The sequence below is a fragment of the Melanostigma gelatinosum genome (genome assembly GCF_949748355.1).
Source record: "Melanostigma gelatinosum genome assembly, chromosome: 11".
Lineage (NCBI taxonomy): Eukaryota > Metazoa > Chordata > Actinopteri > Perciformes > Zoarcidae > Melanostigma > Melanostigma gelatinosum.
The window spans coordinates 6,239,035-6,255,143 of record NC_136644.1 but is presented as its reverse complement, the minus strand read 5'-3'; the positions used below and the strand labels follow the sequence as shown (position 1 = coordinate 6,255,143).

The 16,109-nt window shown below is 45.7% G+C and overlaps 1 protein-coding gene across 1 annotated transcript in view; it reads right to left on the bottom strand.

Moving 5' to 3' along the window:
- The window catches only part of ntn1a (netrin 1a), a 50,417-nt gene that overhangs the window by 21,220 nt on the left and 13,088 nt on the right, over positions 1-16,109 (bottom strand). Inside the window, exon 3 of the mRNA XM_079278798.1 lies at positions 2,155-2,343. Coding sequence (XP_079134924.1) covers positions 2,155-2,343 — 189 coding nt within the window. The remainder of the gene's footprint in view (positions 1-2,154; positions 2,344-16,109) is intronic.

Here is a 16,109-nt window from a genome sequence, read left to right as displayed (position 1 = left end):
GAGGTCCACACCAGGTGCATTTTTCACCTTTTAAATTATTTTTCTACTCAGTGTTTTGACTTTCACGTCACCCATTCATCAAAGCAGTCATCATGGTCGTTACGAGAGCAGATTACCACGGAAACCGCTTTGTCTCGATACAGGCCGGCTGTTTTCTAGTTACGGTGAAAAACATTCAACACGAACTGAGGTTTAATTTGGCTTTACACAACGAAAGCTTGGACTCAAAATGTTGCCTGCGTGGTTCCTGCTTCTCTCATGTTCGGTGGCGAGCAAACTGAGAAAAAGTCAATAGAGTAGGCAATGAAATAATGAAGACGAAAACCAGCCTGAAATCATCAGAAATATGCTGGATTGATCATTTATTTACTGATTATAAAATGTGAATCATCTAAAATGTGTAAGGCATTAGTGAAAACTGTGGCATAATGATAAATTATACAGTTAATTTAAATTTAAATATGTTTTAAATGTTAGACTAGGATGAAAATTTGCTGTATTTTTGGCACAAATCCTCCTCATTATACGTTTATGCTCTGCATTCATATTTTATCGACTATTTATTGTGAAATGTATCTTTTGTCTGCAAGTAAACCGATTCAACTAATCTGAAGAACTCTGTGGTGAAACGCTCAGCAGGACATCCGACTCCTTCCGTTACGAGAAACAAACCCCCATGAAAGTGAGTTATGGGACGCTGAAAGAATCGAGCCTCTGACACATGAAGAACAACAACATGAAAAAAATAAATGAAGAGGTTAAATCTCCACAATTAGCCGGCCTGACAGACACAGCGGAGGATAGGGGTTAATGATACACAACGTCCCGTCGTGATGAATTGTATGTTTGCATTCCTGGCCGACAGGAGAATGGGCCCAAAGCCACGGAAGGTGTTAGTGTCAATGGAGGAATAGAGCTTGTGAGCGGCTGCAGGGGAAAGGGCCAAACGGGTGCGTTTGTTATGAAGTGGTGTTCATGCCGGAGGAGCGGAGAGCGGTCGCTGGATCTCAGGAATTTAACGTTTTCTTTTGCGTCGGTTTGATCGATGTTTGTGTCATCAGGGAAAAGGTGAAAATGACATTAATCAACTGTGTTAGTCAGAGGTAAATTAAATACACCTCCACCTATCGCATCGTCTGGTCAGAGTCATCTGACGCGCCGTCTGTGAAACTGACTGACCGGTCAGTTTATTTACCCCGCGGTGAATGATGGGAGACAACTCGGCAGGCTTCAACTGTCAGCAGGCAGCTAATATTTCCTCTTTGGAAGTGAGCGCTCTGAAACCCTGGAACAGGTGTGTGTGTGTGTGTGTGTGTGTGTGTGTGTGTGTGTGTGTGTGTGTGTGTGTGTGCGTGTGTGTGCGTGCAAGCTGTATTTCTACAGAGCGACTCTGGGGTGTCTCTGGGCTTGTTTGCACATGGATTCAGCTCCCATTGTCTCTCCCTGCAGCTATAGAGGAGGTGAGAAAATCTCCTCCTCCTCCTCCTCCTCCTCCTCCTCCTCCTCCTCCTCCTCCTCCTCGCTTCCTTTGACCCTTATTGGCTACGGTGAGGGCTGATGCCGGGCGATTCATCCAGCACTGAGTGGCGAGCACACCTGTGTGGGGGTGTGTTCCTCTTCCTTACCCTCCCTCCCTCCCTTCTTTTACTCTCTTGCCACCTCTCTCTTTTTGCTTTAACCCCCGCCTCCCTCTTTTTCTTTCCTTTCCTCCCTTCCACCGATCTTCCCCGGGTTTATCGTTCGTCTTTGACCTGCACCGAGGATCACTTCACACCTCCGCTCTGTTTGTTTTGCTTGTCCTGTCATCCCCCCCACCCCCCCACCCACCACCACCACCACCACCTCCCCTCCCCTCCCAGAACGAAGCCAAAAAACTCAACTGTCGATGAGGGAGCAGCCCTCCCTTTACCACCACGACCTCAGGAATGAGAAGACTGCCGACCCCCACTTCCTGTAATTCACCTCGAACTGTTTCCTACCAGAAGTAAACAATCAGTGCTGCTATGCGTGTCTTGGTATAAAGGTTTTGATGAAATGGCGTCGAGCGTTATTTCCAAGACTTTGCGATTAAATCGGATACTTGGTTTGTTGTTCGCCATGTGTGTTAAAAAAAACTCCCCCTGTCCAGAAAGCGAATAAAAACAAGCTCTGTACCTTTGCAGGCTTTCCTGTGTGAGATGGGTTTGGACAGGTCTCGGTAGTAGCCCTCCTTGCAGTAGTGGCAGTGGCGCCCCGCGGTGTTGTGGCGACAGTTGAGGCAGACCCCTCCGCTCTTCCTCCCCGACAGCTTGTACAGTTCCATGTTGAAGCGGCACCTCCGGGCGTGGAGGTTACAGTTGCAGGCTGCGGAGAGAAGGAAACGGGACGCAGAGAGGGTTGAATCGGTGAGTAACAAAACGGGTCACAGCAGCAGCAGCTGACACGTTTGTGCGAATGATTGAAAGAAAAAAAAAAACAGCACGTGATGAGGAGCTTTCAGGGGCATTTTTGACTTTATTTGACAGTGTATGCGACGTGCTACAAAGGTTCCAAGGCTGGAGTCCAATCTGTGGCGTGTGCTGTGACCACTCGGCTAAAGAGGTGTTCCAATATGTTTCCAACTGTAACTTCTCATTGTTTCTCACTGAATTGACCTGAATATAAAACAACAGCTTTATGCCAGTGAACAAAGTCCTGACTTGTAAAAGATAATGACCTCGGCAGTGGGAATAAGCTGACTGTCATACTTACACCTTTTAAAGTATATTCACAGTCAGTTGAAGCCATGATGAGGTTAATGTAACCTCATAATTCAGTAGGAAGCAGAACTCGTTAGGCTGTACTTTTATTCACTACTTTATAGCGTTGGCATCCTTTTCCCCACCTCTCTCCAGCTGTCCCTTCTCTGACTCAAACACGCTCCCCTTTTCATTCCTCCACTTCTTCTCCTCGCCGACCCTCGCCTGCTCTCCAGGGTCCAGTGAAGTGAAGGCCTGGCATCGTCGTGCCTCCCCGGGACCCCCTTCGCCGTCGCTTGTTCACCGACGAGTACGGTGAGTTTAATTAGCCAATCGATGTTTATTCGTGACTCTCTGGCAGCGGGAGCGAGGCTGACATGCCCGACTTCATTTGGGCCCGGCCGTCCGAGACACCGGTCCTCCCACCACCACAGGAGCGCTCGTGCATTATCAACAGCAACGCTTCTGATACAGATATCTGCAGGTACACACTCTGTGTCGACTCTGTTTGTGTATTTTTCTTCACTGCTCTTTTTATCATCTGCTCCATCGTAATGGAGGAGCCCTCACTTCCCGTTAGCATCCCTCAATCTGGCTTCTCACTGGCATGTGTGTGTGTGTGTGTGTGTGTGTGTGTGTTTGTTTGGGACCCCCGAGACTCCTCGCCACTCCAAATATGAGACTATTTTTTTGTTTTTCATCCCATGCAACAACAAAAAACACACAGCAGTATATTGGTCCTACGTCTAGAAGTGGAAGTCTTTTCCCCAAAAGACACCAGAACACATTCCGAGTGAACCCTGCTCTCTGCTGCTGCTCAAACAACTGCCCTCTTTTCTCAAGGGGGCCAAATAATAGCATTGCTGCACACACGCACACACACACACACACACACGCACACACAGCATTCCTCACACCAGCTCTTTACAATCATCGGTGTTTCTGCCCTTCATAGAAGACACAAAAGCTGAGCTGTAGTTTATTTCAGCCAAGCGATCAGCTCACACACCTTGACAGCGAACAAAAGCTACTGCGACCATTCACACTCACACACACACACACACACACACACACACACACGCGCGCATGCCTTCAGAACACTTTGCTTCCTACGATTCAACATTGCATCTGTGTTGTTGATGAGAACAACAAATTGTATTGCATGAGAATCAACTGTAAATTTAAGAAAGAAAAAACTGTCGAAAAAATATAGGTATTTTGCTGATTAAAAAATAAATATAATATTTTTCCTAATATCACAATTTCTATAGAAACTTTACCTTTTTATCTGACAACTTCTGATGTTTGGTCTGTTTTCAATCAAGTTAACTGCTCCAGGCTGGATTAGCAAGTCCCCCCCCCTCCCCCTGTCAGCAGTAAAAGTAAGTGTGAACCGATACCTTTTTAAAACACGAGTAATTGAATTAGATGGATAAAGCGAAGCTCAGCCAGACAACACCTTCTGTAATGTGCACCACCGCGATCTGGAATTGGTGAAGGCTGCATTGGAGACTCGCAGCTGTCTCCGACTGCAGAATTCGACATGAAACTGATTTGTTTATCGGGTGCTGCGGTTTCCCTGCACATCCTAGGAAAACACGTGCCCCCCCCCCCCCCCCCTGAGCCGCGTCTTGAGTCTGTTTGGGAAAAGTTGGCCAATTAGTGTCTTTGAGTCGGCTCCCAGCTGACCTCGGGCTCGTATAGTGGCACAGAACGCGGCCTTCCCCTCGGCTAATTAGAGAGGAAAAATTCACGCACCGGAGCTGGAGGGTTGAGGTTAAGCCCGTCGTTCTTACGATAAGCCCGGTAATTGAGTGACGTCGGTCACAGCCTCGGATTGTTGTCGAGAGACACTTGAGCAACTGATCTCTGCCACTTTTGCTCTAAATCCGCATGCTTCATGGCTGCTCAATTGAAGAAACTCAAGAAACTCGTTGCCTTTGTTTTGTGTCATGTGAGATGGTATCCACGCTGAGACATTCTCGTCGTTTTCTGAGGTCTGGTGAGGTCGCAGGCGCTCTGACCAAACCAAGGCCCGGGACAGAAAACCCAAAAGCCAACACCACCGCCTGCCAGCAAAGGCGGAGCAGCAGGAGCTCTGCTATCCTGCATTCAATGAAATCAAGGCAGGCTGTAAAGAGTCCCTCTTTCCCCCTCACACACACACACACACACACACGTACACACTCACACACACATTCTGTACCAAGCTGGATTCACAGAGCTCTTGTGGGCAGAAAGGTTCCTCAAATAAATCCAACTGAAATGTTTTGAAGGACATATTTTCTTGCGGGACACTCTCATTTCTTCCTGTAGGTGTCAAGTAATTGACGGGCACCGGTGGGAGATCCTTTACTCGAGGAAAAGTACCAATACCACAAAAAGTACTCCATTAACAGTAAAGGAATATAAAAAAAATACTGCATCACGAGAAAAGGAATATATTAAATACTCTTATTACAAGTAAAGGTAACTAACTCCATGACAAGTGAAAGTATATCAAATACTCTATTACGAGTAAAACTATAACAAATAATCCATTACAAGAAAAGGTATCTAAAAATACTTGAAGAAATGATCGCCCTGACGACTGACGAATTTCAGCTTTTTTTTTTTTAAAGCCTCCATAATCGCCAAAACACAGAGTGATGTGAGATTACGAAAATATTCATGTCCACTCGGTAACCACGGCATATTTAGCTCTCTATTTCATATCAAACAATGAACCTGTTTGATGGCAACTGTTTATTTAGCCTCTTATTAATTAGAACAACACAGCCTTTTAATCTTGCGTTTGTTGATCCAGACACTGGCATGGTAAAGGCAGGAATTTCCAAAATAAAAGAGAGCTAATTGAGGACATTTGAGGGATTGAGATGACTGATGGAGTGCTCACATCAGTGTTTTGTGTTTGACGCAATCATGGCTGTATATCAATGTAATTTATTACCAGCTCGAGTAATCTTTATATTCAAGCAACTCATTTGTCTTCCATCAGTTGTTGCCACAATATGTGTAATTGCCGTACAAATTGCTATAAATTATCCGAATACAGACTCGTTTATTTATTTATTTTATTCGATGTATGCAATGACCTCCTCTTTCAAAAATTCTGCTTAGACGCCTGTTTCCAGCCCACAATACTTTAATTTAATTTAATCTGTATTTAATCTGAAGAAAAAATTGTGGTCCTTGCAATGTGGGAATAATAAAAAAAGAAAAAAAACGATTTCACAAGAACAGAAAAACTTACTGTCAAAAGCAAACCCACTACTTTTTATAATGGCAATATGGACAAGTATGAAATCCACCAACCAGGATGCTAAAAGGTCAAAAAAACATTCACACTCCATGAACGGTTGGCCAACAATTTTCATTTTCACCCCCACATTTTCTGCTGAAAACACGATGTTGTGAATTGCACGGAGCACAGGGAGAGAGTTTCTGAAAAAACAAACAAAGAAAAAAAAGAGTGGGAGAGCGAGATTATGCTGGTGTTGTGGAGGATGTATGAAGTGTGTGTGTGTGTGTGTGTGTAAAGGTCAACGCCGCTCAGTTTGTATCGGGGAGCACTCTGGGAATGCTGTGAAAGTATGGGGCGATGGAGCGAGGGCGAGTGGGAAGAGGAGAAGGTATGAAGCGCCCGCTGCAGAGATTATATCAGCCTAATTTAATTCCTTTATTGCAGCCAATTAGCCGCAGCGCTTTGGCCCCCTGTGAGCCCTCCAGCCCTCTTCACGCTCTCTAATGACCCCAGACCTCTGGATCTCAGCCGCTCCCAAAGAAGGCCATGTTTCACAGCCGCTGTGGTTTTTCTTTATTCTTAATAAGCAGTTTGCGACAGACGCTGTACCAAGGATGAGAGAGAGAGAGAGAGAAATATAGAGTGAGATAAGTGAGAAAAAAAGAAAAGATGAGGTGGACAGAGGAAGGGAGAGAGATCAGCCTGCTGCTTGTTAAATCCCAGGCCGGACTGGAGGAGACTCTGCTAATTGAGATCAAGTCACACAGAATATTCATCAGTCCTGCAGGGTTATCAAAGGCAGATTAAACATGCGGTGAGGACTGATTTCCAGTGGACGGATTCCATTCGCCGTCAAGCAGCCTTCATGCGCACGTCTGACCTTTTTTTTGCGCATCAAGTCGAGCTGTTTATCTTTTATCCTTTTCTTTGCTTCATAATTTAACACTCTGATGTTTTCTCATATTTGGTCAAATTATGCAACTCCCAGTGCAGGCAGGAGTCTGCGGGTTGCTTGTCAGCGGGTGATAACATGCGTGTGATTTATTAAAGAGCTGTGAGAAGCGCCTCGCCTCAGTGCGAGCACGGATCCCTCATGAAGCTATTAGCAGTGGAGCGAAGGTTGACGTTAAGCAACGGATTTACAGTAGACGGCAGAGTAAACACCAGCAAATCCACATCTACACAGCAAGGGCATGCAGCTTTGATTCAAAGCTTGAGAACAATCATACGCACAGAACGCAACACATGAATGCAGATTTAAAAAAAAAAATAAAGTACAGAAAAACAAATATTTGCAACAATTAGACTGAATAATAAAACATTTTTTTGTGACTGCATACTTTTTTCATTGTGTACAGCTCCTACTTTTTTTTCTTTTATTAGTCTGCGCTCATTACTGTGATTTCTGTGTCAACAATTACTTCAACAAAGGCCCTCTTCTATCAGCTGTCTTCATAAAAATCCCTGCACCGTCAAGAATTTCCTGTCACTGCAACTGCAAGAGGATGTGTGTTTCGAAAGTCTTGCAGTGCTGACGCAGGACACTCGGTCCATGTATGGACATTTGTAAAGGGACTCATCTATTCCGGCCTTCGATACACATGAAACTGGGAGTTTTTTAATCCACAAACTGAACAGGCTTGAAAATGTGCTGTCTCATGTTTTGGTGGGAATGGTGGTGAAATAGCTTCAACAAATAACTTGGATAGAAACACATGGGATACTGTGGAGGGCCAAACTGCCCCACAATGAGAGCGACGCATGCACGCGGCGTTGCAATCTTCTGCAAAAACGCTACCGAAACTGGTTTACAATTAAAAGGAATTTAATCCTCCTGATGCAAATACAATTATACAGTGAAGTACACTACTTCTATGAAATATTAACTTATTTTAACCCGGTGCAAAAAACTCTTCCCAGCTCCTCAGGAGACACACCCGTCCCCTGGGAACTTAATCTAACGAAGAGAAAAAGACTTGGCTACATCCCTCCCTCATAACCGTTTCGAAACCCCTCCCCTTTTGTCCCTCCCAATTCCTATTGGCTAACTCCCAGATGCACTCTGTAATCGCCTGTCTAAACGACTCTCTGTCCCTTCGTTCTTAACACATTCAATGACTGTCTGTTATGGCTTAACCCTTCTATGATAAACATTCTACATAAAAGACTTTGCACCTTTTGGCGAAAGCTTCATCCAAAACACTTATGATTTTGACAAATATTGAATTCTTAAATATGAATCATTAAACACTTTTCTTATAGCTTCTAAACACACAGCTCGACACTCAAATTTCTTACAATACATTGTTTTGAACTCTAAACTTGCTGGTATTTGGTTTCCCTACTGTCCAACCAGCCTGCAAACTTCTTCAAACACATTGAAATCACTAAAGTGCTTGTAAAGCCGTTTTACACATTAACACCATGTCAGATGTACATTACGCTCACGTGCACAACGGCCTTACAATTGTGCAGCAGCCTCCAGCAGCAGGCCGGCCTGCCCCACGCTGAGCTAAATGGCCCGTATATTCACTCCGGCTTCATGTGGGGGCTAATAAGGCCTTTCCCTTTTTCAAGAGTCCAACTCGCCACACAGAGGCACCGACAACAAAGAGAGGCCTAATGGCCTCCAATTTCCCGCATTAGTGCCCATTTAATGGCTGACCTGCCCTCTCGTTAGGCGGCGCAGCATGGGAGCACTTCTTAGCCTTGGTTGTGGTGCGTGCACACACACACACACACACACAGATAGTCCTTGAAGCCCTCCACAGCCACTCTGCCTCGGGGCCCTGCAACACTTCCACCCCACGCTGAGACGGCATAATTGGCCAGTTTATAAAAAAGAGCTGGCCTGTGATCAGCGGTGCATCCATTTGCTGAGTAATCAAGGGTCTTTTGTCTGAGTGGTGTGTGCGTGTGTATGGGTAAGAAGGTGTGAGCGTGCGTGCGTGCGCGTGTGTGTAAAAGCGTGTGCACCTGCGTGAGAGAGAGAGAGAAAGAGAGAGAGAGGGGGGAGGGAGGGAGATTCTCTCTGCCCATCTGTCTTTATTTGCGCGCCCGTCGCTCTCAGAGTGCGTGTCTCCATGTGAGTGTTTGCGTGAGTAATTCCAAGATAAAGTGGCGCTGCCTGGAAAATTCATGTCTATGGGAAAACAACCAACTGACATACAGTGCGGGAATAAAGGGGGCCCGGCCGGGGCCGCTGACGAGAGTGCGTTGTCTGTATGTCAGCTGTGCCATAAAAATGCCATGGGTGGAGGATGACGTTGGCAGGTCCCATTCAGGGCTACAGCACTGAAAGGCCCTTTAGGGGTGACAAAAAAAGATTCCTCCGGCCTGTCAGGTTCCCCGTAGCTCCCCCGCTGAACAATACCCAGTAAGAGCAGCTGTCTTAATAGCGTGAGGGACTGACAGCTTTAGGGGCGATGCGATGCTCGGAGCCGCATCCGCGCAAACCTCAGCCCCCCGAACAACGCTCCGCTGTGTGACAACATAATGCAGTCCAACGGGGAGAGGTTGCCAGACACTGAACGCATCGTGTACATTCCCAATACCCGCAAGTCTTTAAGGAACCTGAGCTGCCAGTGTTGGCCGGGGGCCGCCATGTTCGGGAGCGGATGCGGTGGATAATCACAGTGTGAACGTTTTTTGAGACTCCTCCTCCTTCTCCTCAACTGTTAGCCGCGAATCAATTGCTCAACGGTTTGCAAACCGCAGCGCAGCTTCCCCGTCATCGACCTGGCTGTCAAAGCCAAATACAATAAGGTCTGTGCACTCTATTGTTTTACATCCAGCCATTACCCAGAACACCCGTCTCCTCCGCCGAGAGCCTCGCACGTCCACAAAAAACGCCGCTCTTTCACGATGAGTGGACGCGCATCGGAAACGTGCGAGACAGATCTCTAAATCTCCCCGAAACAAGAGCTCTCCCCACTGATCATGTCAGACATCACCTCCAGTCTATTTACTCCGCCAGTCTGGTTTCTATGGTTTTGGGTTCACATAACTCCTGGCAGGCCGTCTCGTGCGCCGCCGGCCCCCGAGGCGGACGGGGATGGGCCGCTGCTGTCAGTGCAAGACAATGAGACGGAGCTTACACAGGGCTAACTCGCGCTCCTCCATAACCATGATTCATACTAATCCCACAGACTCTGCAATTAAGGCAATCACTCTGCCCCGACGATGTTAGCTCAAGATTTTAAACCCCGTCGCATTATAGCCGAACGCAGTCGGCACAGCGCTGATTGGCAGCCGTGAGCTGAGAAAACAAACAGTGTTTGAAGATCGGATGATTGGAAGATTAGATGAGTTAATTTGGCCCTTCGGGCAGGAAAACAAGGCGGAGAGCGTTTCCTCCTTCGTGAAGACGCTGGGTGTCTCCATCAACCTTCATAATGGCTCATCTTTTTCTTTCATTTTGTGCTTCTTTTTTTTGCTCTGTTTTTTTTCTACCAACACAATGTGAAGAAGAAGCCCGTGGGAGAAGGCGCTCCCTATACCTCGCTTTGGAAAGTTTTCCCATTTTGCACTGACTCAGCCTTGAGGATAAGCAGATGAGTCTTTGGATTAGGGATGAGATCGGAATGCTAGTTTGGATTATTTTCTTCTGGGTACACATTTATGGTTTCCTTTCCCCTCATAAAACGCACTTTGCACACAAGTTGATCTGGACAGATCCTGTTTGTTAAGTATCTGAAATAAGGTGGAATTTATTGATGTGGGGAACTTTCTGAAAATGTCCCTCTTTGAACTTTCAGTTCATTCTTGACCCATAAACAGCAGTTGAGAAAAATCGCTCGAGGTGGCTGTTCTGGATCCTCCCTGGGCAGATGTAGCTGCCTAGATGTTTAAATTTCAGGTTGAGCACTTTAAGGACTTTTCATCCATGTCGGCTTAAAACGTAAACAACATTGATTCTATTCCATCAAACCAATCAAACCAAAAATGTTCAAGTTCTCAGAAAAAAAACACGATCTCCAAAGGAAGATCATGTGACAAGTTTTAAATGTCTAGCAGCTACCGAGCGGACCCTGTGGACTTCACTTTGTGTATCCGAAAAAAAAAAGTTAATTAACCCCCCCATTCTTAAATACTACACCATTGTACTTAATGGATCATTTTATTGTAGACTCATTAGCAACCGCAGCACCGTCACTGAGCAGGTGGGAAACCTTTGACCTTCACACACACACACACACACACACACACACACACACACCCTACATTCCTTTGTCAAGTCCCCATTACTAAGTTACCATTCCTCCAAAATGGGCCGTGACCCTGCTCCTCCTCCTCCTCCTCCTCCTCCTCCTCTTGGAGAAAACCTTCTCCTGCTGCAGATGTCATTAGTGACTCTGGACCGTTGAGACAAATTTCTCTGTAAAATTGATCAGCCATGAAACGCGGCTTCAGTTCAAACAAGAGAGGACAGAAGAGGAGAGCTGGATCACCTGAAACACAAGTTCATCTACTGACAAAGAGGAATGGAGGAGTGGCGAGATGGAACGGAAAAGAAATAAATCTCATTTAGACAGAATACAAAAAAATGAAAAAAAAGACTCTTCCTCCTGCCCTCCATCCCTCTGTTGTTGTTTTCCCCTCCTGGTGAAACTCACGATGAATACAATTCCACTACTTAGCTGCCTGACCTTTTTGTTGCACTTTTACAACCTGCCAATCGACCACAAACACTGTCAGGGGGAGCGGCAGGTTTGGCTCGAGACCAAGTCGCAAATGAAAATCGTTCTCAATAACGGCCCCGACTGATGACTGCGAGCACCGGAGCTCGCTGTGGAAACGGCTGTTTTTAGTGCCTGCGCAGCGGTGGCGGTTTCACACGTTCTTTATATTGAATCTATTGAAAAAAATCCCCGGGTTTTTTTTTAACACACACGGAGTCGAAGGCAAACTGTCCTGTGCAGGAAAGGTGGATAGTAAACGTCCTGCATGAAAAGAGATTAGAAAACACCACCACATTGTGTGCTACAGGAGCAGTGCATGATTATCCCGCTAGAATGTAAACACACGGCGAGGCCTGGGTTGTCAAAAAGTGTGCAATCAGAGAGACATTTCAACTGAACCCGGGGTCACTAATCGCCTCGGTGCATATCGCACTTCTTTGTTGCATCTGGCCTAACGGGCAGACTTTATTCAGACAGCAGCATGTGTGGGAATGATGAGGGAAGTGTGTGTGTGCGCGCGTGTGTGTGTACTGTACATTTTTGACTTCTTGCCACCAAGTCAAGCACAGTCTCCCATCCAGAGGAGGGAGTGAGCGGGAAGCCGCTGAAAGCCATAAATCTAAAACCCCCACGGCGCGGTTCCTTCACTTGTGTGACACGTTTGTTGTCCTCTTCACATTTCCCCCTCCTCGTCATATTCTCTTCAGCTCTCATGCATTTCTTTATTTTTAAAAATGAATTTTGTCTTGGAAGAGGCCGAGTGGAGCTGCACGAGTAAAAATGAGCTTGTGAAGAAACAGTTCTTGAACCGATGAACCAGGTGACCAGCGCACATTATTGAGGCGGGAGAAGCACGAGTCTGTGATGGACGGGGGACAGCTCCTCAGTTACCTCCATGCTGCAGGGTCTGAATTTGTGACTTGATCATAGGGCAGCAACTAACAATCATTTTCACCGTTGATTCATCTGTCGATTATTTTCTCGATTATTCAGCAGTTGTAAAATGTCAACAGTGACAAATATCGATTTGAATTTCCCAAAGCCCCAGAAGACGTCCTCAAATGTCTTACTTTGTCCACAACTCAACTATAGTTCACTGTAGTGTAGGAGTAAAGAACACCAAAAATATTCAAATTTAAGAAGCTGGAATCAGATCATTTCAACTTCATTTATTGGTCTATTCATCAATATGATTTCTCAGACTCACTGGCACAGTACACTTTAACAATGTGCTTAATATGAACATGGTTGCGTTATGAAACTGTGCACCGTTCCAATATTTGCTGGGGAGCAAAGGGGCCAAATGGTGTCGCAGATTTCAAAGAGGAGGAGAGGATCAGAAATGATCAAAATGAGGCGCAAAGTGTGCGCATGACATTGTGTTGTCTTTGGGCTCTAAGAAGAAGTCTTTCCTTCTCGGCTCTCACGAGTCATAATCCAAGACCATCAGGAATTTATTTGATATCCAACAATAAAAGCTGAATTAGGACAATGGCATGACAAATACAAACGTCATCAAATCCCGCCAAAGACTGCTCTGCCGAATTCTAGCGAGGACTGAGTTTATTTACAGTAACATATCCACTGAGCGGCTTCCTTTCGAAAATAAGAAAGTATAATAATACGTTTTGGTGGGGTTCATTACATTACTAGCACAAAAAAACAGGAGCGTGCTGCCGTCCTGCAGCAGCTACAGCAGAGCGGGTTTTCTGCGCGTTGAGGCGGTGTGGCAGCTGGTTTGGTCCACGCAGATTGTTTCTGACACTGATGGAGCGGAGATGTTTTTACTGTACCGGCTCCAGAACCACATTTTACTGCACTCCTCTACTGTGGCATAGTGCCGAAATGGCTCAGTACCAATTAGGCCCTCGAGCACACAAGCAAGCAAGCACACGCACACATTTGCATACTTCCACTGCTCGAATTGCAATCTTGGAACAGTAGCCCTTCAAGGTTGTTTTTTGATTTATTTATTTATTTCTACGAGAAACCGTTTTCGAGCCAACAAATCGCAGCACTTCATATCGTCTGTAACCAAGTGTGACACTTGTGACTCAGGCAGGAAGGATACAGTTGGGGAAGGGGAGGGGGAGGAAAAGAGACCCCTCTGATCCAGAAACCCAAAACCTCATTGTAATTTAGTCATCGGTAGAAGGCAATTAGTGAGGGAAGGACTGGTCTTTGCCAGAGCAAGCAAACGGCTGACACGCCGACGGTAAACTCCACAGAAAGTGCAGCCAATAACATGACAACAGACAATGGGCGCTTTAAAAAAAATAATAATACCAAGTACAAGTTTTAAAATGAAGAAAGAAAAGAACAAAGGAATCTTTATCTTGGAGGAAAGCAAAGCAAACGGGAGGTTAACGTAATTTTTCCGAATAGAAAGACAGCGACGCTCGTCGAGGATTTATTGATGCCCCCACTCGCTCGGAAGATTAAAGGCAGGAGGTGGAACGCCTCTCTATTTGTCTCACGTCTCATTTCAAATGAGGATTTATTCGGACAAGGCCTGGCCAAAAGTTCAAAACCTTTTTTTGCAGCAGCCAGAATTGTTTTTCCTGAGTGATAAATGACACCTTTTTGGTCCAGCTTATCATTACGCTTCACTTTATGAAGAACGTACATTAAGCAACCGGTATGGAAGTGTTGTGTGGCAATTGTGATTAGAATTAAAAATTAGAATTAGAATTAGAATTAAAATCTGCACATGGCAACTAAGATTGTGTTTATGGCAAATACATTATGGTTATGGCATATTTAGGGTTATAGCTAAAAACACGTGGTTGCTCCATGGGACTAATTATGAGGTGCAGAATCGCAGGGATATCCGGCTGTAGGGGGAGGAGGGTTTCAAAGAGCCAGACAGATTATCAGTTTAAGGCTGCTGAGGAAAACGAGGCTACTTCCTGTGTCAGCTCACAGATGCGGCTCACGGGTTTCCATCCAAATGCTGCCACTATTGTGAGCCCCACTGGCCGACGGACTCCTGTGCTTTCCAGGGAAACGTTAAGTGGTTTTGTGTAATTTATGTCAAGAACAACATTATCACCCCCAGTGCGTTATTGATTCTGTAGATATTCCCTAATATTTGCTCTGGCAAAGCAGATTGACTCTCCGGGATGATTGCGCTGCTCAGCGGACCGGGAAAATTGGCTATAATTATCAAATAGGCCACTTAAACTTAATCTAATGACTTCAGAAAATAGTTTGACCTCATAGTGAAAAGACTTTCTTTTGTCTTAGCATCTTGCCGTTGATTTAAGAGAGAACCCCCAAACAGAGGGCTCTTCCTACGGCATTTGATACGGATCAACTTGATCGTGTTTTCTGAAAACACTTGTTTCAAATGTCTATTTTCCCATCTGTGAAAATATCTCCCTGTCGACACATTCACAACTTGCCCATTGTACCGTAATCTACACGAAAATATGAAATCCACTGCGTTGGCAAGAGAGGCGTCGTTTCCGATGAGGTCACCGGCCGAGGCAGCAACCCAAACACTAACCGCTGTTATTCTTCTCTGTAAATCCCGCTCTTCTGTTTCTTTTTTTCTTCTCTCTATCTTTGTGATCGCCTCGTTCTTCATATTTTCCGTGACCTCGTGTGTTATTGGGACTCAGAGTTCATTTCCCAACTGGTTTTTCAGGCGGTTTGTCCGGCTCACTAACTGCTACGACTGTCTACTGTCTACTGGCCTTTACCCTTACATGCCTCTGTTTACCCCCTCTTAAAGAATCCCTCGGTCTTAAAGGGACAGCTCACCCCAAAATCAAAAAGACCCATTGTTTCTATTGCTTGTCGTGCTATTTGTCAATCAAGTTGGTGACATTTGGTTTATGGTTACGTTCAGGCACCCACAGCGGTAGGTTAAAGTGAGGTAAGTGATTTGAAGCACAGCACAGGACATGTGATTCATTGACGTTTAACTGGAACCACAATCTTACCCTAACCTAAACCAAAGTGCTTTTCATGCCTAAACCCAACCGCAAGCAAAACTGCGTGAAAAGTACCACACTTTGTCCGACCACCATCCACCCCAACCCCATCTCAACGACCAGTGTGCGGTACACACAGCGCTTCCTCTGCAAGAGGCAGTATTGCCAGGGAATAATTATCCAGGCAGAAATTATGTTTTTACTCAATTGGAAAACAGAGTACATACCGGTAAATGCAATTTCTAGGAGACAGAGTTGCGAGACTGAAGGCCAAATGAACAGGACGAATGAACGGCCCTGCGATAGTCTGGCGACCTGTCCAGGGTGTACCCGGCCTTTGCCCAATGTCAGCTGGGATCGGCTCCAGCCCCCCCTTTATTCGCAGTGCGAAAGCTCTCTTCTCCCATCAGCTATCTCTCACGCTCTCCACCTTTCATCTCCAGCCAAGTGCCTGTCCTGGCCGAGCGGGAGAAAATACGAGGAATAAAAATCCAACCAACAAGGGCGGTGAGCTCCAAGACAAAAAGAT